The sequence below is a fragment of the Typha latifolia genome, chromosome 2 (genome assembly GCF_019914945.1).
Source record: "Typha latifolia isolate L0001 chromosome 2, TyphaL0001v2, whole genome shotgun sequence".
Taxonomy (NCBI): domain Eukaryota; kingdom Viridiplantae; phylum Streptophyta; class Magnoliopsida; order Poales; family Typhaceae; genus Typha; species Typha latifolia.
The window spans coordinates 6,702,707-6,729,163 of NC_133087.1; the positions used below are offsets into that span (position 1 = coordinate 6,702,707).

At 35.7% G+C, this 26,457-nt stretch overlaps 1 protein-coding gene across 1 annotated transcript; it reads right to left on the reverse strand.

Moving 5' to 3' along the window:
- Window positions 1-7,851: 7,851 nt before the first annotated feature.
- On the reverse strand, window positions 7,852-10,389 carry LOC140782394 (bidirectional sugar transporter SWEET4-like). The gene is made up of 5 exons (XM_073128924.1): window positions 10,165-10,389; window positions 9,881-9,917; window positions 9,407-9,785; window positions 9,074-9,193; window positions 7,852-8,307 (listed from the first exon to the last, which is right to left on the reverse strand). The coding sequence occupies exons 1-5, from the start codon at window positions 10,205-10,207 to the stop codon at window positions 8,119-8,121; spliced, it is 768 nt and encodes a 255-aa protein (XP_072985025.1). The 5' UTR covers window positions 10,208-10,389; the 3' UTR covers window positions 7,852-8,118.
- Window positions 10,390-26,457: the final 16,068 nt, after the last annotated feature.

Consider the following 26,457-nt stretch of genomic DNA (forward strand, 5'->3'; position numbering starts at 1 on the left):
TCAGCTTCCCCTCCCTTCTCTTGTCTGGTTTTCCCTCTTGACATCCTTAATGCATGGTCTTTGAAGAAGACCTACTCTGAAAGTTTTTAGAGCTTCTCAATGGCAACTCTATGGACGAGGCTATTCCCCTCCCGGAAGGAAACCTAGTTCCCGCTCAAAACCCCAAGCTATGTTTAGTTGGAAAACTTATTTTTGACAAACCACTCAATGTGGTAGGGTTTATAGAATTTATTAAAACTGATTAGAATGTATTTCTTATTTGCTTTAGCTCTAAGGAGGACAAATGAAACATTTGGTATGGAACACCATAGACTTTCAATAGGGACATTTTTGCCCTAGCTCTATTGTACCCAGACACTTCGGTAGTCGAGTATAACTTGACCTCTAGGTGTACTTTCATGGCCTACCTCTAGAATATTTGGTGGAGATCATTGGGCAAAAACTTGTCGCGAGGATCAGTTTGGATTGTTAATATTGGAGCCTTTAAAACTTTCAAGTGGACTAAATTCATCTGTGTTGGAGTTACCATCGATATCTCACAGCCTTGGTTGGTGCCCTCACTATCACTCTCTTGAACCTTTCTTTTGTGCTTTCTATGGATGGATAGACTATGACTACAGTGAAAAATTACCCCCTCATCTTCACGCCACCCTCTTAGGCCTCCTCAAGCCAAGATCCTCAAACCTCACCATCTCTATTGTGGCTTCAAACTCTCCACTGAATAATGGTGAATGTAGTCGGTTTGCCCTAGTGCTGCCTTCCTTACAAGGTGGACCTCCTCCGCTACTAGGTGAGGAGCGCCAAATGGGTGATAAGGTACAAGTTTGAGAGGCAATGGGTAAGGATGGTACTGATTTGTTGAAGCCTAGCATGGTCCTGACTCCAACATTAAATGAACCTTACGAGTATAGTTTAGTTGTTGACTCATTAAGCTCTCACATATTGGAAAATCTGTCAAACACTTACCATCTAACCTTGTCACCCTCCCTTTCCATAGGCTATAAGGATCTCATCCACGTGACGCCTTCATAATCAAGGCGGATCTCTCCAAAACCTTTGATTGGGTGGAATTGTGTTTTGATGTTTTCTTTATCTCTATGTTTTCCTAGCCATTTTATTAGGCTCATTCTCAGTTGTTTCTCTTTGGTTAGACTCTCGCTCAAAATGAATGACTAGATAAATGGTTTTTTTCTCCCTATCGAGAGGCTTACGATAAGAGTGCTGTAACGATCACCTTCTTAACCCCACGATCACTATGAGTCCGAATCCAGAGACGAAATTAGTTACAACTCATGATCAAAAAGTTACAATTATCGTGAATCTACAAAGTTAAGATATAACTTTAGATCAAACAGTAAGATGGTATAGTACTTTTGGGATTGATATAGATTCAGGATGGAGAAAGAATTTATTAGGATGGATCGTGGAAAGGGAAAGCTAGAGAGGCATGGTGGTGATCGGCCTAGGGTTGTGGTAAGATGGAGAAGATGACAATGGTGGAAGTCAAAGTAATCGGTAGGAAAGGGATAGAGAAGAAGTATGGTCGTTCCATAGGATTAAGGGGGTTCCGCTAGACGAAGAGGAAGGCAATAATGAATATATTAGATAGTGGCTAGAGTTTCAAATCTTAGAAATAGTTGAATGAGAAGAAAGGAGACGATTTTGCAAATTAACTTTAATAAATCAAGATGATTATTCAGTTGCACACCAATCTATTTGTAAATGGCTCCCTAACACGACTAGACTTGACAATAGGATTGAATAGGCTTGAATCTTATTGCCTAATATAAGAAAAAATACTTAATTAAAATAACTAAACTAGGGCTCCTCGTCGTCGGCTATTCGAATGCCTAATTTATTTTCTAACTCTTGAGTAAATGCCAAATGACCTTGCAACTGTTAGAACCCCTAATTAATCTTCTACTCTCGGGTTAAATGCATTTGAATGGCTTTGATGGTGATCGATGCCCTATCCCGAGACTTGCTCCTTTGACTAATTATTACAAGTGGCCATAAGCCCACATCTATTTATAATGGGTTCCAATTTGCTTTCTTATGTACTCAATAAGGAACATCTCTCGATGTTGATTTGCCTTAGGATAGCTAGGAAAGCTGAGTAGATCAGCCAGTTTATGTTCACCGATGATCTTCTACTATTAGGCAAGTCCACTTCTCAGAAGCCATCAATCTTTGTAGCTCCATTGATCAACACTGTATAATATCCGACTAGGAAATAAACTATGAAAATTTCTCTCCCCTACTCTCTAGTTGTGTGGATGGTGTCAATAGAAGTTAACTCCTTTCCATCCTCAAGGTGAAATTTATAATGGATGACGAGAAGCACCTTGGAAGCGAAATTGGCCTATCTACCTGGAATGATCCCTCGGTAGGCTATATCAATCTCTTAGATGTATTTCTCTCTTAGTATGTCAGTGTGGTGGCAAACCTTATTAATCAATTTGGTGCTTCTTAGAATAGTAGCCTTATAGCTTCTTAGAATAGTAGCCTTATAGATGATATCTTTACTCTGAAGGTGGCCCATGTTATCAAAAAAAGAAAAAAATTCTTGAGAGGCATCTCTGAACAAAAGTAACCATCTTCTATAGACTCCCTCGACCTTGAGTAAATTCTCTTCTAAAACCGCTTATCCATTACTTGCTGGACTTCCTCCTCTAACCCTATCGCTATGCATACATGAAAGCTTGTTTAGGGCTGTAAACTCACCATTCCAAAAGTTAGTCTTCATTTGGCTTTGTTTGGTTGGAGCCACTCCTGTCAAAGCTAAGTTCCATTACTAGATGATGCCCAACATTGATGTCACCTACCCCCTTCTCAATGCAAGTGTAGAAATCATTGAAGACCTCCTTCATAAATAGCACTTTGCTCAAGCTATTTGGTTCGCCCACCAGCTCAACACGCAAATCATCAACACATCTCCTCCTTCTCAAATTGGATTATGGATTTTAATGAGGAATTTTTCAATGACCAACAATCTATGCTTTCTATACCATGTGGGCCATTTGGAAGATATGTAATGACTTTACTTCAAGGGCTTTCCTCTTTCCCCATGTGCCACTCTTTTGGTCGTGTACACAAGTAGGATAGTTACCTTATGGTTTGCTTCACAATAAGGATGAAAAAATCCTCTTAGCCATAACTCAACCAGGACATTGATGACCACCTCCATCTGTTGGGTATATGCTACATAGCAATCACTAATAAGCTATCTAATACCACTATTAAAAAATCCATTTTCCTGGATACCTTTATAATATCAACTTTGCACGACAATTGTCTCTTGCATTCATGAATGATGCTAAGTGACCGTGCCATAATAGTTTACGCAGTCAACGACCCAAACATGACTATCAATTAGAAAGTGAACTTCATTATCTAAGAAAGATACATCTTTATCTTCAACCGACTTAGATTAGGCTTGTCACAATACTATGAACAAATCAAATTTCAAACAAACACCTAAGATTTACACTCAATGCATAATAATTGGAAGAGAATAGCAATAGAAAATCGTAACACAAGATTTATATGATTCACCCAAATCCAAGCTACATCCGTAGTTTACTAGCAAGCATATCCGCTATCAATAGAAGAGAGTTTACAAAGAGGGTACTAGAGTTACCTCCTTGAAGATTATAAGAATAAGAAGAAATTTCTCACCAAATAAGACAATGCCACCATCTCTTTAATAGCCAAGCAAGATGATCATGCTCAAGACGTTGAGCACTAATAATTTCTTTTTAACCTAAGGAAAATTAAACTCAAGCTCTCTTGTACTCTTTCTTTGTCTCTTGTTAAAACCTAATCCTTAGAAGAGGAAATCCTCTCATAATAGACATCACAAAAGGAATATGTTAGAAATTCCTATTACACACTTTAGAGAAAGATCAAAGAACCCTCAAAGGATATTGAATAAGTATGCCCCTAACATGAGTTTTACATGAGTCAACACAATCTCCACCTTGATTAAAAACACATGCTTGCCTTTCTATTATTTAGCTCAATTTTTCTTGAGGCTTGGAGAAATGAGGCTTCGCTCCAACTTCTCTATTTGCATCGGCTTCATAAATATATCCGTCAAATTATCTACGGTCATTACTTTCACTAACCAAACTCTTCCATATTCTACAACTTGACGAATATAATGATATTGCATTAATATGTACTTTTCCTCTTGTGATGAATGTGATTCTTAGCTAAATGTATTACACCCATATTGTCACACAATATCTTTCTTTATGGGCTTACATACAACACCAATCTCACTTATTAAGCCTTGAAGCCATGTTATTTCTTTTGATGCTTCTATAGCTGCCATGTACTCTGCCACCGTGATATGATATATAATACTAAGATACTTTGCAATCTTGATATCCAACTCACTGGTCCATTTTCAAATCGAAATACAAAATAGTTGACATCCCTTTTATCAAAATTACCTGCAAAGTTAGCATCAACAAAATCATGCATAGGAGATAAACAGTTGATATATATAATAGCATTATCATTAGTGCCTTTTAAATACCAAAGCATTCAGTTTCTAGCCTCCTAATGTGTCTTTCTGAGATTTTTTACAAATCTACTCAACACACTTACCGCATATCCAATATCTAGTTTTGTGCATATCATTACAAATATTAGGCTTCCAATTGCCCTTGTATAAGATATTTTAGCCATACTTTGCTTATCTTCTTTACTCTTTGGATATTGCTTTGATGAAAATTTGGAATGAGGTTTCAAAGTAGTTATTCTAACACCCTCTCAATATATGCCCTTTAAGATAGTGACAACACACTAATTTCCCAATCTCTCTTGAGATTTCAATCCCTATGATTTGTCTTGCCAGCCCGAGGTCTTAATCTCAAACCTCTTGCTCAAATTTGACTTGGGCTTATCAATTTTACTTTTGCCCTTACATGCTAAAAACATATCATCATACAAAATAAAAAATAAGTAAGAACTATCATCAAAGAACTTGAAATAGATGCAATGATCATACATATTTCTTATGTAACCAAGATTCATCTTAAACTTGCTTGAGTCTATATAATGATCTCTTCAACATACAAACTAATTCTTCCTTACCTTTTTTAATGAAATCTTCCAATTTTACATGTATACTTCCTCTTTAAGCCTCATATGTAAAAAAGTTATTTTTACGTTCATTTATTCTAATTCTAGGTCATCCATAATAACTAATGAGAGAACCAGACGAATAAAAACCAACTTGACCATCGATGTAAAAATCTTATCAAATCAAAATCTTATTTTGAGAAAATTCCTTTGCTACCAATCTTGCTCTAAATCTTTCAAACTTTTCATATGACCTTTTCTTTCTCTTGAACACCCACTTGCAATCAATTATTTTTCTACCTTTTGGTAACTCAACAAAATTTCAAGTCTTGTTACTATGAAGTGCGAACATTTTTTTCCTCCATAGCTCTTCTCCAATTACTAGAATCATCTCTCTTTGTGGCTCCAATATATGACATTGGATCTTTTTCTCCAACAACTAAAGCAAGAAAAGTAATGGGATCTACGTAGACTTGATGCCACTTAAAGCATGAGCTTCTCCGAAAGAATGTTGTATATATTGGTTAGGTCCTTCATTCTCATCATTATTTACTTGATCATTTTTATTTTCTTCATCATGCTCACTAATATCTATGGGAGTATGATCAAAAGACAAGTTACGAGGCAATTTCTTGGTGAGATTCAAAATCTTGAGATATATCTTCTTCTTGATCATTATTTTTTTTTCCAATATCTTTTGTTAGCACAGAAGACTCAACAAAATATACATCTCAACCTATGATTATTTTTTTTGTAACTAGATCCCACAAGATATAATATTTTACACTTTTGCTATAGCTCACAAAGATACACCTCTTTAACCTTAGATCCAACTTATTCTTTTGATGACTTGGAACATGTGCATATGCATCATAACCCCAAATCTTCAAATGTGAATAATAACTTGGACTTTCGTACCAAACCTCATTTGGAATATTAATCTCTAATGCTATTGAAGGAGAATGGTTAATGAGATAACAAGCTATTGATACCGGTTTCACCCATAGCTCTTGCTCTAGGTTGACATTGCTTAGAATATATTGAACACGCTCCATAGGAGTACAGCTCATTATCTCGACCATGCTATTTTGTTGAGGTGTGTAGACAATTGATATAATGCATGTCTTGTAATTCTCTCTTTATGTAAAATTTCTCAAATTCCACTTATGTAAATTCTCCACCATTATTCGCTTGAAGAACCTTATCATAAAAAGCTACTAGAGAAAGACCCCACACATCCGAGTGAATATAATCCTGAGCTTTGATACCACTTCATGAAGAAAGAAAGAGACATCTTTATCTCCAACCTACTTAGATTAGACTTGTTACATATCAAAGCAAACCAATTTCAAAGAAACAACACCCAAGATTTATTTTCAATGCATAATTTAGAGAAGCATGATACCATCGCAACACAAGATTTTTGTAGTTCACTCAAATCTGGGCTACATACACAGTCTATCTGGAAACATATCTATCAATGGAAAAAAGTTGGCAAAGATGATATTTAGGGTTACCTTCTTGGAGATTACAAGAATAAGAAGAGATTTTTCACCAAACAACACAATGCCATCATGTCTTCAATAGCATGATCTCAGCATACATGCCATCACTTGTGGGTCTGGTGCACTATCTGGGTTTCATAATATTTGATTTGCGATCTCTTGATCAATTGAACTCCTAGCTATGGACTTCCATAAGAAAAAAAAAAAGCATCACCTTGTATGTGTAATATATAGTCACACCCTCATAGCTAGCTCATAAATAGAATAATAGAGACATTCCTCACATCTCAAGATAAATGTCATACTGCATTGTTTCTTCATGTATATGTTAACATTGCATACTCAAGTAATACATTATTCTATAGCATACAGGTGAACAATAAAGAGAAACATATTTGTTACCGTTTCAATTGTCCATGCCCATATTGCATTACAATGGTTGCATATATATCTTAGTACTTCTTTCATATTATTATTCTTGCCTCTTACTATAAAAGATGGATATTCTTAAAGGGATCTTCCTTGATTATGTTTTCCTTCTTATGCGATATTAAAAATATTCATCTTTCTAAAAAAAAATCATCAGCTACAGAATCTAGTCCAGTCGGTTACCCAAACAATGTCACTTGTCCCCCTGACATTGCTACTATTAGAGAGATCTCAAAGTCTGCCTATAATTCATAATTAATTAACCATGGTGCTGCTTCTTGAAGATCTAGTTCTAATGTATATACACTACTACTTCCCTCATGGAGAGGAGGGATTCGTTTAATTAATTATATATTGGTCATGAAGTTTTCTGTCATTTTTAAGGTGAAGATATTTCTTTGGTTAGCTGCAAACAACAAATTTCATGGTGATAATGAAGAAATAATTTTCTTTACATCCTTTCTCACAGTGTCGGTTCTCACTACAAGTCCTCCATTTTTTTTCCTGCCTCTTACTATTCCTCCTCTAAAGGAATATAAGAATTATTGGCGAAAAGGTAATATCAACTCAAAAATTAAAAGATCTATTGACTTTTTATTAACACTCATTTTGTGAGTAATATGGAAGGAAAGAAATAATAAACAGCTTGATTGGGAAGCCATAACTGGGAGATCTGCAATACTCAAAAGTCCAAATGTGATATCTCTTCTCTGTGTTGTCTCTTTCTAATTCTTAATCTTTATTAATATTAGTCCTCATTTTCTCTCTCTTCATATATATATATATATATATATGAAAAGAAAGGAAAAGAAGTAGACAATGGTCATGCAAACTAATGGATTCTAGTACCATTCTTTATAACAGCCCGATAGTTTGACACTGGAGTTACATGAAATATATAAGCCCAGTTGAAAACAAAAGGACTCTCAATCATTACAAGACTAACAGAAGTAAAAGTTTCACACCAGAATAGGACTTAACAATTTAGCATCAACAAGAATATATAATCTAGAGAAGACTAAAGCACACAATTTATCCCTTGGGAATGATGGATCAGTGATTGATATGTATCCTTTGCTACATCTCTGGGATCTCAGGCTTGCATGTGGTCTTTGGGAGGTACACTGCCCACTTTGATACTATCTCCCATGACTACCACCTCACTCATCCCCAACTCTCCTTTCCTTTGCCTTGCTTCTATTTGCTTCTGAGTAGATTTGTAGTACATGGCATAGAGAACCAGTTGCCCCACAGAAAACATCACTCCTAGACCGTTAGGAATCTGCCACATTGCTCATAATTAGATCAAGTACGTATGTTGTTGGAGTGACATTAAGAATTCTTTAGAAAATAAATCACGGGTCGAATAAGTAATAATAGATGCATACCCTAAAGTCGGAGACTAGTTTTAAAAAGCTTAAATAGAGATGATAGTATCAATGTAAACTATAGCTTGCTTGGCTAGAAATTGGGAAGCTCTCGAGCTTAGCTCGAGCTGACTCGATTTTTCAAAAAAAAAAAATTATAATATTTATTCATAGGTACAATAATTATAATATCTAAGATGTGGGTAAATATGAAGACTATTCTCATCTCTTGGTTTCCCCACATGGAAACCTAGGATTCAAACCATATCATATTATTTAAGACTGAAGCATGTAACCAACTATGCTACAACTCATTATTATATATTTTAAAATATATATTAAGCTACTTCGAACCGAGCTCGAGTGAGCTGCCCTAGATGACAACAATTCTTGCTTATTCTATTTTAAGAATAGAACGAGTGCAATTCTTATCTTGAGCTGAGGGTGCAATTGATTTGGCTGGGCCAAATTTTTAGTGATAGGTTTACTTGATGCATGCTTCAAATTCAATTAATTAATTGGACCCGTTGGAGACCAGACAAGAACCAAACTTAAAGCAGCGACAAAAAACATTCAAAGCTATTGACTGACTACTTGTAGCAGAAGAATGTTGCCATATGTCTGTGAGTCTTTGTAGAGAGACAGAGAGAGATATTTATTTTGATGCAAGAAATAACTTACAGTGATATAAGGATCAAAGCGGATGAGAGCGTAGGCTGTCCAGCAAACGCCATTAAAGAAGGAGGCAAGAGAGAGGAAGAGAGGCATATACTCCACACTCTTTGTTTGTATCACCATTTTCTACAAGAAAATAAATCAACAAAACTATCATAAACTAAATCTTATTGGCACCCAAACCACATGCGAAACACCTGAATCAATCCCAAAAATCTCGTAGAACCTCACATAAAATGTGTGACTGACCTTCTCGTTCCTTTTTTCTTAATCACTATATTGCATGATAGCTATGGTTATATATGATCATGCATGTACATGATGGAGATTGATACATACCATGATGGACAACGGGGCGACGTACATCAACGTCCCGAAGAAGACGCAGAGGACGCCGACGACCATGGAGCGGCGCTCGTGGGTGTGAGCAAGCAGGAGGACGAGCAGCGCAACGACGCCGACGAAGGCGACTTCCAGGAGGAGTGCAATGAGCACCTGGAACCTCTTCCTGCCCTGGGAGTAGACGAGGAAGAGGAGCACATAGGAGAGCTCTATGGCCATGCCTGACCCGTTGATGGTTATCACCAGCATGCTATGTGGATGCACTACAGGGAGTCCGTAGACCACCCACATCATGCAGTTGAGGAGGGTGCAAAGGTATGGGACTGGTGAGAATTGTTCTACTGAACGCTTCTTCCATATCTTTACGAATGTTGGCCTAAAAATTGGAAGCACCAAGAAAAATCCAAATGAGATATTTTGTGTTTTGTAACAAAAGATTGAAACTAGATCTATGTGGATATTTATACTTACACTGGTGATAAGAACAATCCTAGTGCAATTGCATTGCCTGCAAAAAGATTTACCAAAAGAGGTTTGTGAATTCCAAATAATTTTTAAGAATAGACAGTGATGTACTTATTGCGTTGTATCTTGGAAAGGAAAATAATTATCAAGGCCAACCTTACTACAGTTGAAACTGAAAGAGAACAAATTAAGAAAAGAAGGTTCAAAAGGAAAAGCAAAAAAAAAAAAAAAATCACACCCACCAAACCTAACACTCATGAAAACAAGACATATTAGCCATATATGACTACCTAAGATCCCAACTGCAGTTCGAATGGCATCAGCAGAAACCATTACTAGCTACCTAAAAGCTGAGAGGATTCAGAACTCAGAAGCACAGGAGTAGAGGATAAAGTTATGGTCTCAAGAAAAGAGCAAAGGGGGTGTTAAATAGAGGATATGAAGTTAAGGCATTGCTCTCTCTCTCTCTCTCTCTCTCTCTCTCTCTCTCTCTCTCTCTCTCTCTCCTTAAATGACTTGGTATGACATGTAATGGAGGAAACTGGATAGAATGCAACACATGGATGGTATGTGACTATGTGAGTTAATAAAGGGGGAGGGGTGTGTGATAAGGAAAATTGGCACTATATTCAAAGTTATTCAAAACACTAGCTAGTGCCCACCATTGCTTTCCATGCTTATGTTTCAGACAGTGGTTAGGCTCACCACCACTAGGTGTTAAACCATCCAGCCAAGTGCAGTAAGACTTGCCAAAACCTAGAAGCTAGCATTTATTGTACATGCCAACTGCCAAGAGCTCGTAGCTGAGCTACCTAATACTCGCACTTCAAGATTAACTCGCAGTCGCAGTGTGCATTACAAAGCTTATCCAATTACATGTAGATCTTTCTTAGTTTGCGGCTCCGAACTCAATTAGTTAATCTTATTTCTTAGTTTTAAATTTTTTAAAATATAAACTTAATTAGATATAAAAAATATAAATAAATATTTAATTACTGAACTAATTTATCGGTCCCTAAACTCAAAGCAAAGGTTAAGAAAATAAAAAAAATGATTGACTAAATGACTGAGGCAGTACTTCTGGAAGTACTCCACCATATATGTTTCATCCTCATCTGGAATTTAATGTGAACACCATGTGTCATGCGTTCGGAAGTAATTTGCATGTGTTGTTATTTACTGTATATATATATATATATATATATATATATATATATATATTTCTGTTGGTGTTATCCTACATATCCAGAAACTTAGGCATAGAGACATGACATTTTCTGTAGAACTATGTGTTCATCAACACTGACAAGATTCTGATGATGAGGTGTAACAATCCAAATAGAGGGCATTGTCTCGAGGACAAGATTTTAATTCAAGGTAGACAATTGGAACTCTAGACTACTCACACAAGATTAATTAGGAAAGGGGGATAAGAAATACTAGTCATTAGGATTACTTCATCAAGGATAATTTCAAAGATGTATAACTGAAGATGAATTTTTTTTTTGTAACCAGTCATAGAAATTAAGTAGGTTAGAAAAAAATTAACATAGAAGTATTAGTTAACCAATTTTTGACATAAAATCAACTACCCTGCAAACTTCTATTTGTATCACTTTACCCTTTATAAGTTAGACTATGTGAATCTATTAACCTTTTATTCAAACTTAACAGGGAAAGTATAAAAACAAATTAATTTTTTGGGGAATAATTCTACTTAGACCCCCTGAATATTATTATTTGTTAAAAATTAGCTCAAATTCAGTTTCCGCAAAAAATTCAGCATGTTTCAGCATTTCTGTGCCGCGCGTTCGAACGCGCCCTGAGGGCGTTCGAACGCGGGCTCAGACAGAGAGCAGTCTGTGAAGCAGGCGTTCGAACGGCCCCAACCGCGTTCGAACGCGAGCCAACCCGAGAGCAGGCTTTCTGCAGGCGTTCGAACGGCCCCCTCCTGCGTTTGAACGCCCCTTGAGTTTTGCTGGGTTTATATTGGGTGTGTTCGAACGCGCCCCGAGGGCGTTCGAACGCGACACTGAAAAACCCCTGACTATAAATACTAAAGGGGATTTTTTAGGGCAAGTAGTTGGAAGAACATTAATGAGGGTTGAGCCACCATTGTATTGAGAGTGATTGGAGTTTTTAAACTCTTTGTAAGTGAGGGATTTGCATAGTAAAGAAGATTGCTCCGCCCGTGGACGTAGGCACATCGCCGAACCACGTAAATCTTGTCTCTCTCTCTCTCTCTTTTGTCTCCATTGTTGTCTTGCTTGGTGTTTGCATATATTAGGGTGTTAATCCGTGATTAGAAGTTGCTTAGGGCTTTTCTATCACCATTAACATCCTTATTGGAGGTTTCAAAAGCTTTGCATTGTGTTCTCTTTCACTATTCCAATTTGTGATATTTGGGGGTGAAGAAGGTCTTGCTTCCACTACTTTCACCCATTTGGTAGATTTGCACAACAAATTAGTATCAGAGCTATTGGTTTCAAACCTAGGCTATTGGATTTGGGAATAGTGAGGATTTGAAGAAATTTTAGCAAAATGAGGGAATCATCCAAATCGGGCAAACTTATCTCAAATGCAAAGTTTGAAGTTGAGAAGTTTGATGGCACCAACAACCTTGGAATGTGGCAATGTGAAGTTATGGATGTGTTGTCCCAACAAGAATTAGACATCACCTTGGAGGAGAAGCCCGAAGATATATCCGAAAAGGATTGGGAGAAAATGAACCGGCAAGCTTGTAGTTCCATTAGGCTTTGTCTAGCAAATGACCAAAAGTATTTTGTGATGAGGGAAAATTCGGCAAAAGGCTTGTGGAAGAAACTGGAGGACAAATACATGACCAAGAGCATTGAGAACCGGCTCTATTTGAAGAAGTTTTTCAGATTTCAATACAAGATGGGAACGCCGATGGCGGAGCATTTGAATGCCTTCAACAAGTTACTTGCGGACTTGCAAAACTTGGATGTTGAAATTTCAGATGAGGACAAGGCATTGGTATTGTTGAATTCTTTGCCGGACACTTATGACCACTTCACTACTACCCTACTATATGGAAAGGATTCAATCCATTATGAAGATGTTGCAAATGCATTGATTAACAATGAGTACCGAAAATTGGATAAGCAAGCTACTCATGAGTCATCTTCAGATGCATTGATGGTGAGGGGTAGATCTGAAAACAAAAAATTTGGGAAGAGAGGCAAATCCTTCTCAAAGTCAAGAGGTGCATCCTCAGACAGGAAGTCAATTGCCAAAGACCAATGTTCTTATTGCCGCAATAAAGGGCATTGGAAGAAGGATTGTCCAGTTTTGAAGAACAAGGACAAGAAACCCCAAAAGGCAAATGTGGCACATTCGGATGATGAGGACTCGGAAAGCGCCTTGGTAGGCTCGGCTCTTGCATGTAGCACGGATGAATGGATTTTGGACTCCAGTTGCACATACCATATGTGTCCAAACAGGAGTTGGTTTTTCACTTTTGAGAATATCTCCGGTGGAGTTGTGTTTATGGGCAATGATAGCCCTTGTAGAGCTGAAGGCATTGGCACTATTCGTCTGAAGCTCCAAGATGGGTTCGTCAAAGAGCTAACGGAAGTTCGGTACATACCGGATTTGAAGAAGAATCTCATCTCCCTTGGGGTTTTGGAATCAAAGGGCTTCACTGTTACTTTAAAGGGTGGAGCATTGAAGGTGACTTTGGGGGCATTGGTGGTGATGAAGGGCATAAGAAGAAGCAATTTGTAATTCTTACAAAGCTCTACGGATTTGGGAAGAGTTGTGGCCGCCTCAAGTAACACTGTTAGTGAGGTTGACTCTTCCAGACTATGGCACATGAGGTTGGGGCACCCAGGACAGAAAGCTTTGCAAAGTCTATCAAGTCGTGGTTTGCTAAAGGGTGTAAAGAGCCTCAAGTTGGAATTTTGCAAACACTGTGTTTTGGGCAAACAAACTAGAGTTAAATTTGCTACTGCGGTACACCGGACCAAGGAGATCTTGGATTATATTCACACAAATGTTTGGGGGCCTACCTGGAAGGCCTCATTAGGAGGAAAGCACTTGTTCGCCACTTTTGTAGATGACTATTCTAGAAGGTCTTGGGTGTACACCATGCACCATAAGAACCAAGTGCTTGAAATTTTTTAGAATTGGAAGAAGATGATTGAGAATCAAACTGGCAAGAAGATCAAGAAGCTAAGATCAGATAACGGTGGAGAGTACACTTTCGATCCATTCATGAGGTTATGCAAAGAAGAAGGGATTGAAAGGCATTTCACCGTTAGAGAGACACCTCAGCAAAATGGCGTGGCAGAACGTCTAAACCGGACCTTATTGGAGAAGGTTCGGTGTATGTTGTCCAATGCTGGATTGGGCAAGGAGTTTTGGGCTGAGGCAGTCAACTATGCATGTCATCTCATCAACCGGCTACCTTCATCTGCAAATAATGGGAAGAGCCCATTAGAGGTATGGTCTGGCAAACCCGTTTTAGATTATGATTCCTTACATATCTTTGGTTGTCCTGCATACTATTATGTCAGGGAAAGCAAGTTGGATCCTAGAGCCAAGAAGGGCATCTTCTTGGGCTTTAGCACTGGAGTGAAAGGATTTCGGGTTTGGAGGCCAGAATTGAGGAAATTGGTAATCAGCAGGGATACTACATTTGATGAATCATCCATGCTGAAGCAAAGTCAAGCATCATATAGCCCAGTTGATGACAGTGCTGAAGATGTTCCACAGCAGGTGGAGTTTGAGGCAGATTCAAGTCCACCACAAGACACACCTTCAGAAGGGGCAAATGAAGAGGAAGATTCAAATTTGCAAGAGGATGACAGTGTGGAGCCAGAAACTGATGATCAAGACTCCATAGCAGTTAGAAGGCAAAGAAGAGAAATCAGAAAACCAGAACGCTATTCTGATATGTTGGCCTATGCTCTTCCGGTAATTGATGAAGACTTTCCCGCTTCCTTCAAAAAAGCTATGAAGAACACCGAAAGAGCAAATTGGAAAGAGGCGATGGATGATGAAATGAAGGCCCTTGAAAAAAATAAAACTTGGGATTTGGTGGAGCTCCCTAAGGGGAAGAAGGCTATTGGGTGCAAGTGGATATATGCCAAGAAGGATGATCCTAAATCAAAAGGCGGAGTTAGATTCAAGGCTAGATTGGTGGCAAAAGGGTATGCTCAAAAGGAGGGGATTGACTATAATGAAGTGTTTTCTCCGGTGGTGAAACACTCCTCTATTCGAATTTTGCTGGCCTTGGTAGCTCAGTTTGATCTTGAGCTAGCCTAGATGGATGTGAAGACCGCCTTCTTGCATGGTGATTTGGAGGAGGACATTTATATGACACAGCCAGAAGGATTCAAAATCAATGGAAAAGAAGACAGTTTGCAAATTGCAGAAATCCTTGTATGGCTTAAAGTAGTCTCCTAGGCAGTGGTATAAACGGTTTGATCAGTTTATACGGAGGCACAAGTACAAGCGCAGTCACTATGATCATTGCGTGTACTTTAGGAAGCTTCAAGATGGATCCTTTATCTATTTGCTCTTATATGTTGATGATATGTTGATAGCATCTAAGAGCAAGGTGGAGATTGATAAATTGAAGCTCCAATTGAATAAGGAGTTTGAAATGAAGAATCTAGGAGAAGCAAGAAAAATACTTGGCATGGAGATATATTTTCACACTTGCTAGAGGGCCGGTGAGTTGGAGGTCTACCTTATAGTCGACTGTTGCATTATCTACCACAGAGGCTAAGTATATGACAGTGACAGAGGCGGTAAAGGAGGCTATTTGGTTGCTTGGTCTGACGGATGACTTGGGTGTATACTAGGAGAAGGTGGAGGTACGTTGTGATAGCCAAAGTGCAATTTGTTTGGCTAAGAATCAAGTTCATCACACAAGGACAAAGCATATTGATGTCCATTTCCATTTTGTGAGAGAAATTTTGGAGGAAAAGGATATTTCACTTTGCAAGATTGGAACTGCTGATAATCCGGCTGATATGTTGACAAAAGTAGTGACCAAAATCAAATTCCAACATTGTTTGGATTTGATTAATGTCACTCACTATTGACCGAGTTTGGTTTGGCGTCTTAGGACGCAAATTTGCAGGCGGAGCACTTTTTGGATGATTAAGTCACTTTGGAATGGTGGAGAGTGATTTGCTGAAGTTTTGAGTTCTTCGCCAAGGTGGAGATTTGTTAAAAATTGGCTCAAATTCAGTTTCAGCAAAAAATTCAGTATGTTTCAGCATTTCTGTGCCGCGCGTTCGAACGCGCCCTGAGGGCGTTCGAAAGCGGGCTCAGACAGAGAGCAGTCTGTGAAGCAGGCGTTCGAATGGCCCCAACCGCGTTCGAACGCGAGCCAACCCGAGAGCAGGCTTTCTGCAGGCGTTCGAACGCGACACTGAAAAACCCCTGACTATAAATACTAAAGGGGATTTTTTAGGGCAAGTAGTTGGAAGAACATTAATGAGGGTTGAGCCACCATTGTATTGAGAGTGATTGGAGTTTTTAAACTCTTTGTAAGTGAGGGATTTGCATAGTAAAGAAGATTGCTCCGCCCGTGGACGTAGGCACATCGCCGAACCACGTAAATCTTGTCTCTCTCTCTCTCTTTTGTCTCCATTGTTGTCTTGCTTGGTGTTTGCATATATTAGGGTGTTAATCCGTAATTAGAAGTTGCTTAGGGCTTTTCTATCACCATTAACATCCTTATTGGAGGTTTCAAAAGCTTTGCATTGTGTTCTCTTTCACTATTCCAATTTGTGATATTTGGGGGTGAAGAAGGTCTTGCTTCCACTACTTTCACCCATTTGGTAGATTTGCACAACATTATTTTTCTACATACACTCGTTAAACATTTTTTTCCCTGTATACACCCCTTGATCCAATTCGTTTTTTTTTAGAGGTTCATATATATAGTATCTTTTTTCTTAGTTCAAGAAGATATATATGAATTTTTTTTTTAGTTTAAGGAATGTATATAAAAAAGTTCAAGAAGTGTATGTTTAAAATAGTGATAGTTCAAAATCTAAATAAAATTTTCCCAAAAAATTTCCCACCATAAAGAAATATGAAAATATCATAATTGCCATTTTTCTTCCATTAATTTCACTCATCGTATCCTATTCTTCAATTTAAAATAAAATATACTTTTAACCTCTTCTATCTTCTCCTATTAAAGATTATAAGCCTCAAAGACTTAGTTATTATCTAATTATCATAATATTTCTCCATTTAAATATACGGTCGGTAAAAGATTCATATTTGTTCAAACAATGAGATTATTAATATCATATAGATATTATTATAGTAATTTAAACTTTCTTTATATATTTTTTATTTCGATAATTTTCTCTTTCTCTATTTCTATCCTTTTAAGTTTGAATAAAAAATTAACGGTTTTAGATTAGTCTAAACCACAAAACACAAAGGTGATATAAATAAAGTTTTATTTTTAGTTGTAATATATCACAGGGGTAATTTAAAATCTACCCTTCACTATTCTACCTTAATGCTGAAATCCTAGCCTTTTCTATTGGAATAGATAAACTTGCAGAAGTGGTAACTAGTGGTGATTAGCAAGCAATTGCTGACAAATGTCGTTGGCCTTGCAAAAGCTATATTCATCTTCACATGACGTCCACTCGAAGAATAAGTTCTTTATTTTTGGTTAAGTGAAGAATAAGTTCTTTTGTAGGTACTGCAAACAAACAAGAGGAGAAAGGCAAAGAAAATTAAACCATGGATAACACTGGGAAATGGCTACAGTGGATACATTGTGGGAAATCTATCTATTGTTTCAAGTAAATACATCTCAAGCAAAATAACTAGAGTTAGTAGGTATCCTTTCTATGACTAAGGAGGTTATGGGTTTAACTCTAACTCTAACTCTAAATAATATTGTGGAGAAATTATTTAGTGGTTTGGTAGTTTGGTTGCTTGGCTCGATTTAGTTGATGACTTAGAGGAACAACTCGGCAGCGCAACGACATAGAACAAGTCTTGATAGCGTTTGAATGTTCGATGATGCATATAGTTTGAAGCCTAGATTAGGCAGTGAAAAACTCGGTGGAGTCTAAGTGCCGCTGTATCTAGAGAGCATTGGCCCTTCATCCAGCCTATATCTAATCTTCGGGTTCAAAAAATGAAAAAAAAAAAGTAAGTAAAGAAAGCAGTCAATATATACAGTTCTATTAAATGGATGAACTATTCTCACCGTCTCATTCCCCCCGTTAATTTGCAGTATGCTTTCCTTTCCTTGTACTTTTCTTTCCTTTATTAAAGTACTTATTAAAGTGAGAGGTCAGTTGGAGCTTTAACAAGAAGAACCGTATTCCAGGTTTAATAATTAGTGCATCAGAATCACTCCTTCCGAATTTCAATTGCAATGAATATGATCTTATTCTTGGCAGAGAAAAGAAAGCAAAGCATTTAAAATGGGCAAATGATGTAATACTAACTGCTATCGGTTATTATGACCTGAAGTACTAATCACCCTTTTAGTTTGTAAGGGTAAATTAGTCTTTTTAACACACTTTTTATGAAAATTAATTAAATAATAAATTATTTTTCATCAATTTTTTATTTATGCCCTGTATTTATAATATTTATAATTTGAGCCTTATATTTTGTAAATATTTGTTTAAACATACGGCTTAATTTGCACATATATTTAAGGTAAAAAATATAACATCCTATATTTTGACTATTATTTATAATAAAACCTTTATTATTATTTACTAATAGGGTTCTCTATTTATTAAAAGAATATCAAGTCATAATTTTATCTATATTTGTAGATAATAAAATAGAGGGATTTATTTCTACTAGAGTCAAAATGTTGGGTGTTATTCATAAATTTCTCTTAAATTTAAATGTTCACATAAAAATTTTACTAAATAATTCCTATACTAATCTTCCAATCCTATAAGTGCCTGCATAGACTATTGCGATCAAAATAGATGGATAAAAAAAGAAAAGAAATCTTAATCCATGCCCAACAAAACAAAATTGAATCAGATTGGATTTTACTGGACCCATTTTCACCTTAGGAAAGAAAGTTGTTTGGAAGAAATTGGTCATTAATTCATCAACCTTTAATTATTTCATTGTTCTCCTCTTTATCAAGGCTAAGGGTTTTGGCATTTAACGAGCGAGTTTATGCACCAATAAATATTTATTGGGAAACTAAACAAGCCTGGAAATGGAGCTCGAAGAAACTTCCCACAAGTTGTTAAAGTTCTGCTATCCGTTAGCAGCTTATCATTTTGCAGCCTTATGCAATGTTGTGAAGTGGATCATGATAACTTGCAGCACCTGACTGCTCTTGCAATGAATTCTTGCATTGGAAAATGAAAACATTAAATGATTAATTAATGACAACCAATTCCATGTAGTATTGGTTGATCAGATTATGTAACCATGTATCAATGAAATGCATCAAACATACTATTGAAAATGGTTGAGAAGGGATTTTTTGTGGCATGGAACTCATGAGTGATAAGAAAAATTATGCTATGGTTAATTGAGATAAAGTTTGTATGAGAAAAGTATACGATGATATGTGTATTCTTAATATGAAGGAATTATATGAGGCTTCTTTTAGTAAAATGGTGATAGAGGTTATTGAACTCAAATAATTAGATGTGGTTCTTAATAGGGGTGCAAACGAGTCGAGCTTGAGCAAGCTAGCTCCGGCTTAAGCTCAGCTCAACTCAATCCTAGCAAAGGTGTTTTGTAGAAGAGGTCTAATTTCAAGACTGGCTAACAATTGCAAGTTCATGAGAATAGAAAGGTTAAATTCTCGATTGATATTTAAATAGGTGATTGCTCTCTGGCTAAGTGCTATCCGCATTTGTTTGATCTTACTAGTTTAGGAGGTCTAAGATGGTCAAAATTGATGTTTAAAATATAGAAGAAATTTAATAGAGCCTTTGATTATGGCAAAATAATATATGATTAATTAGATTTAATAACAGCAATGTGCAGATCACTACAGGAAAAGATACAACTATTGGATAGTTTGAGAAGAATAGCATATATACAGTGACGTTTCTCTATAGATTTTAAAATGAATGATGGTGTGATTATTTTTGAAGGACTTGCTAAGATTTAGCAAATAAAAATTGCTTTAAATATTAAAGCTTTTCTCTGACTAGCCTATAATAATAGGCTTTTGACCAAAGATAATTTGAGAAGGAAATGTTGGTCAAGTATTGCAAAGTGTGTGCACTATGAGCAGAAAAAAACAATGCACTATTTGTTTACTAGATGTGGCTATGTGAAGCAAATTTGATGCAATCTAAGTTAGATAAGATCATATTATAATAACATTGGGCTCGATGGATTAAGTCTAGTTATATTATTTATTCTGGTTATATAATTTAGTTAAAGACTAAGTAGATTAGAGTTTATTTAATCACCCAAGTTCAGTTCAGTTTACCTTTTGCACAATTTTAGAAAAATATTGTGTAAATATTCATCAGTTGATCAAATATTACGAAACTACTTGGAAAAGATTGAAGACGTCCTGATCTACAACTTTCATATTCAAGGTTTCTCTAGATTAAGATTATATCTTTAGAAGAACGAAAAAACATTTCGAGAAAGATAAAAAATGCTGATTTAACTAGGTCGTATTTATCATGGAATGAAAGAACGGAATGAATATTCAGTTAAGTTAAGTTAAGTTTATTTACCTTACGTTACTTAGCCACGACCTTCCTTTAGCAGCCACCCTATCCTACGGCTGTCCACTACCACCCTTGGTCATTTGCCACCCTCCATTAACCGCCGCAACGTCAAATATTTACCGTTCTGCCTTAATCAAGTTTGGGTGGCAAAATTTGACCCGACCCGATAACCCGACTCTTAATCGGGTTTGGGTTTAGTATAATTGAGTTCAGGTCGTAAACGGGTCAACCCACCTAACCCATTTAATAATTGGGTCGTGTTCGGGTTTATACTACTGACCCGTTTTGACCCGTTTAACCTATTTAAGCATACAGGTCGAGTCAAATCGGGTCAGATCGGGTCAACCCGCTAACCCATTTGACCCGTTATATATATATATATATAAACTAAAACCCTAAATTTAATTACATCTACCCTAACACCACCTCTCCACTCTCCACTCCTCTCCAGCTGCTTCAAAGAAAGGGGGAAAAAAATCTCCCACCTCCGCCCCCGTCTGCCGCCTTCGCCCCCGTCTCTGCCTCTATCTATCACCTCTATATTCGCCCTTATCTCTACGTCCATCTACCGCCTCCGCCTCCGTCTGCCTGCCTTCACAAAGTGCCTTCGTTTGCCGCCTCCGCCACCATCTCCCGCCTTTGCCTCCATCTGTGTTCGTGTTAGGGTAAAGTTGACCCGACCGAAATCTGACCCGACCTGAACCCGCTTAACCTGACCTGATTGCCATCCCTATTGGTGATGTTTGCTGCGAGGATTTTAATATTTTCTAATTGTAAAGGTGGTTCGTTGGTATGTCGTCAGTGTTTGAACTCCTGGTATACTAATGTATGTAGTTTTTTCTTAATAGTGGTGGAGTTCCTGGGCTATAACTTGTTCAATAGAAGATGTGGATTAATCTCATCGGATATTAATAAATTTTTAACTTTCAACGAAGAATGCGATCTGTTTAAAAAAAGGATAGTTTCACACTTTCGATATGTAATTACGTCTCAAGTATTTCATGGTCCACTCATCAGCTAATTCACTAGCAGTAGTGGGTGTTATTAACCATTACATGGCAAACCTAGAAAGATTCAATTGTAGGAAGTAAAATGAATTAATATTTCAATATATAAATGCATTTCAGATGTTGGCATCGTAAATGATAGCAGCAGTGACTAGTGTCATTAAGTATGCTGATTCAGATTGTGCTGATAATTTTGGATAGGAGGAAATTTTTGACGAGTAATCTTTTTTACACTCTAAAGATAGTGGAGTTTTTGACCAAACTGGTCCCTTTTTATATTTTATTTATATAAATTGATTATCCCTCAAACTTAATATCAAAATGGGTCTCTGGCATTGTAGTCCTAGGTAAAACGCTGATAAGTTCAATAATCTATCTTTAAAAAAAATTAAAAAATTTATTTTACAAAATATTGAACTCTTCGACATTTTATGTTTAGAAAACGCTGAAGAGATAAATATTTTATCTGAAAAAATTAAAAAAATATTCGAAGTAAATTTGAAGGAGTTACGGTCTTTTTTTTTGCGATTTTGAGAGTACCGAGGAATCACTATGTCATTTCAACTTACAGACTCTTTTGTATCCTCACGACTTATTTTATAACTAATATAAATAACCTAGCACAAAGTTACAACATTATAAATTTTTTCTTTATATTTTTAGTATTTTATGTGTATCATTTTTTCCTAATAAAAAGCTGAAATGTTTAGTTTTTTTTAATTAAAAACACTGATCAAATCAGCGTTTTACCTTAAGCCATATTGGAGCAGGTAAAACGCTTAATAGTTTAGCACTTATTTTTTTAAGAGTCTTTTTGGTATTAAGTTTGAAGTGTAAATTATTTTGGTAAATAAAAAAAAGGGTCTAGTTTGGTCAAAAACTTGAAAATAGTGCTCACTAGCATTGAATGAATTTGACTAAGAATCAAATAATGTACCATGAAAGACTAAAGAATATCACTTTATCAAAAATGTAATAATGCCCGGAAATGATATTATCGCCAACAAAATTCATAAGACAAAGAACCCATATGATATGCTGATAACCACTTCTCCTAAAGCTCAAGAATTGCTTCAACTTGATTAATGCCTGCAGAATATGATTACCGTTTTGGTTTTCCCTTTTTATTTTTATTTTTATTTTTACTTTTTGAGGAGGATATGACTAGATGGATTGGGGAGACTTTGTTCCATGAGTTGATTCAATTCAAAATAGTCATTTATCCACATCTGTTTTAGATAGCCTGTTGGATTAGGGGCCCTCATAGTGAATCTTAGTCTTGACTTTGGAATATTAGTAAATATTTTTATTCTAAAAGAATATGTTTATTAGTGGGTTGATCATATGCTGTAACCCGACAATACTATGATTTTTAAATGGTTTGAGTTTAATCTAATCAAGTTCAAGTCATAATTGAGTTAATCTATCTAACCTAATTATTAAACAGGTCTCTTTCATGTTTATTACTTCAACCTATTTAATTTGTTTATGACTCTACTCGATAACCCATTTATGACACCATAATTTATTTATTATCTGACTAATCCATTTATAACTAAAAAAACTGATTTATAACTAAAAAATCTTATTTCTAATCCGAATCATTTATATAAATTTTAATAAATTATGCCACTTGATAACCCATTTATGATCTGTGTAACATGTTTAATGAACGGGTCATGTTCATATTTACATTATTATGACCTAATTCAAACTCAACTCGAACTATCCCGATTCCTACCCTTATATGGTTGTTAGGAGGTGAGGGTGTAAGGAAAAATTTGTGAAGTAGAGTGAAATCAAATAGAAATTTGGGTTGATAAGGTAAGATGCTTATAGCTTCTTTTAACATAGTAATTTTCTCATCAATATATATATAGACTCTTAAAAATTTTATATCCAAAATATAATACCTTCACTATTAACTTTTCAAGGATTATACTTCTAAGGAACTTGGGATCAATCACCAGCTCAAAAATCAAGAGAAAAAATTGAAATAAATGATTTTGTATGATGAAAGAAAGATAAAAGAGTAGGATTGTTGTTAATTTTGTTTAGATGTCCTTTCCCACTTCATTTAAAGAGATTGAGAGATGAAATAAACATCTTTTTGTAATAGTACACACACCATTTAAAATGTCATCTTTTAGACCAATTAGAGCTATTTTTTTCCAGTAGAAAACTATGTTTACGAAGGAAATTCGAATGGACTTCCAACATTAGATAAAATTTACTCTCCAAGAATATATGTTTGAATGGATCTATCTCATTAGAACATAATCAAATTCATTCAAATAGATTTGGAATAAAACTCCAACAACATCATTCTTCAAAGAAAAATAGCTCTAATATTATATTGTCAAATAATTGATATGATTCGACTACGAGAATTGAGTCAGTTAAGTTGAGTCTAGTTAGTTGATTTCGCTTATTGCTTTTAAATTTGAACTAAAGCAAATAATCCCGTATATATGCCGAGTATGTCAAGTTGGATTCGACCTGCTATATCTCTAATCTCATAAATATGAATAGTCATTGTTTATTTGAGATTTTGATATCATAATGAACCTTAAGTTAATAAGCCACCCACTCATATGACCGACCTACACCACCACATGGCCGTCCACCCCTCGTCGATGATTGCCTCAACGTCGATATTTCCATTTCAATTTAGTTTCAACCTTCCTCCACTATTTCATTCATATGTTTTCACTCGACTAAGGAATCATTTCATTCTAAAGTCATTAAATCTGAGACTCATGAGACCACCACCCATAAAAATCTAGATCTTGTTTGTAACAAAAATCTAGAAGGAAATTTAAATTTTACCAAATGTCATTAAAAATTTATATTTTTATGCATCTTTATTTTATATTATTTAAGAAAATACCTTACGGAGGAAAGTGAAGTGATCTTGAAAACTAGAAGTGAACTTCATAATAAAAACTTAATTCTTCCTAATATTTAGTGAGGCAAACGGTGTGGGATTGAAAGATTAAAAGCATAACTTTTTTTCTATCTATTGTTTGATTAAAAAAAAATATAAAATAGAAGTTGTTAGAACTTTAAAATAAAAGTAAATGGATTTATTTACATTTATACCTCTCTAAAGTTTTTTTTAATCAATGTGTATGTCCTTCAAATGCAATATTTTTTACATAGATGTCTTTCAAATTAATTTTAATAAATATAAGGTTAAATTTAGTAGTACTTCAAAGATATAAGACATAAATAACATTAACTGAACAGTGTAAAATAAAAAAGGGCATTTTTATTATTTTTAGTCGACTTGATAAAAATTTAATGATTATTTAGGTTCGCGGGTTATTAAAAAAGTTTTAAAAAGTTTTCATATAAAAACCAATAATTTTAAAGGATATAAACATGAATAGCAATTTTAGAGGGTATACATGTAGGTAAGTTTAAAAGGACACGTGTAGAAAAAAGAAATTAAAATAAAATAATATGTATTGAGAAGTAAAGCCTTTTAGGAATATAGTGGTTTGAAAATTAGAGTTGAAAAGTGGACTTTTCTTGAGAAGTGAATTGGACTAAAAATATGGAAGTCAAATAAATTACTTCACACTCACTTACTGCAATCAAACTGCAATCAATAGAATGTAGGGTAAGTTCCTAAACTATCTGGTTCACTTTCCTTGTTCTTTGCAACCAAACAGAGAACTATATCTACCACAAATACTAGTGCGACTAGGTCAGAGATACAAGCATGTTTTCTGTTGTATATGCATGGGGCAGGGACGTAAGACTCTGAAGTTTGCTGTGCTTGCTTAGCATTATGCATGAGTACGATTATAGTTACCATAAGAAGATCATGGCCATTTATTTCTTTGGACGAATGTGAGTTGACAATCCTAGAAATATTATATATTGGATGTGCTCTTCAAAGGAAGATAATTTAGATTAGTTGACTATTGGTAGCGGATGATTCAAATAAATGACTATTGAGAAGGGTAGTTAAATTAACAGATTTATTAATAGATATATCTTTTTATTAAAAAGACACCTTCAAAAGACTCAACACCACCTATAAATTCAATCTAGATCTATTAGATTACCTGTGCAGCAAACATCTATCATAAGCCCCTCATGAGCAATGCAAATTTGATAGCAGCCTAAGAATACATAACCACCTATATCACAATTCTTATATCATTCACATCTTTATTATTATGCTAGTAGCTTTATTTTTCATTCATAAGAAGTATCGGTGAGTCATACACACGTCAAACTCTTTCAATAGTTTCTCTTACTGGGCCTCAATCCACATGCAAATCTCCCTTACCGTGGTTTTCATTTATTGACATTTACTATGCGAGCAACACTAAAGGAGGAGTTATCCTGTAGATATTTTGCCTATCTATGCCTGATGAATTGATTAATAGTTTATGCTCCTTGGTGATGAGCATGTTGTTACACTTAATCACGATACTTTCTCTTTAGCCAACTGGACTATATCGGTCCATTTTATACCAACCTTCTTTATCCATTATATACCAATTTTCTCATTAAAAATCTCAGACTAAGTAATGATAGTAATGTGCTTGTGTATGCCCAACACACGACTAATTAGTTGTGAATCCATATAGATTAGGATCTTCTGCTCTATGTCATATATATATATAGTATTAAATATCGCCACCCTATGACATCGTGCTTCACACGATCTATCCTTACCCTTATCTTATGGAACTAATAAGTACTGTGAGATTCGATCTTTGATTGATTTAATACAGATCCACGTGTATAACATATTTTTATTTATTTTAACATAGGGGCTTGGGTGTGCACCGGTTGCATTCATAACATGGATATTATTATATCATAATTAACATCACAAAACATATAATATAAGAAATAT

Bases quoted from the DNA above. Each gene is read 5' to 3' on its own strand.
- LOC140782394 (XM_073128924.1), bottom strand. From the start codon at position 10,207: ATGGTTTCTGCTGATGCCATTCGAACTGCAGTTGGGATCTTAG. The intron at 9,194-9,406 runs GTATGTATCAAT...ATTTTCTTGTAG, and splicing joins TCGCCCCGTTGTCCATCATG to AAAATGGTGATACAAACAAA. The intron at 8,308-9,073 runs GTAAGTTATTTC...GCAATGTGGCAG, and splicing joins GCTTTGATCCTTATATCACT to ATTCCTAACGGTCTAGGAGT.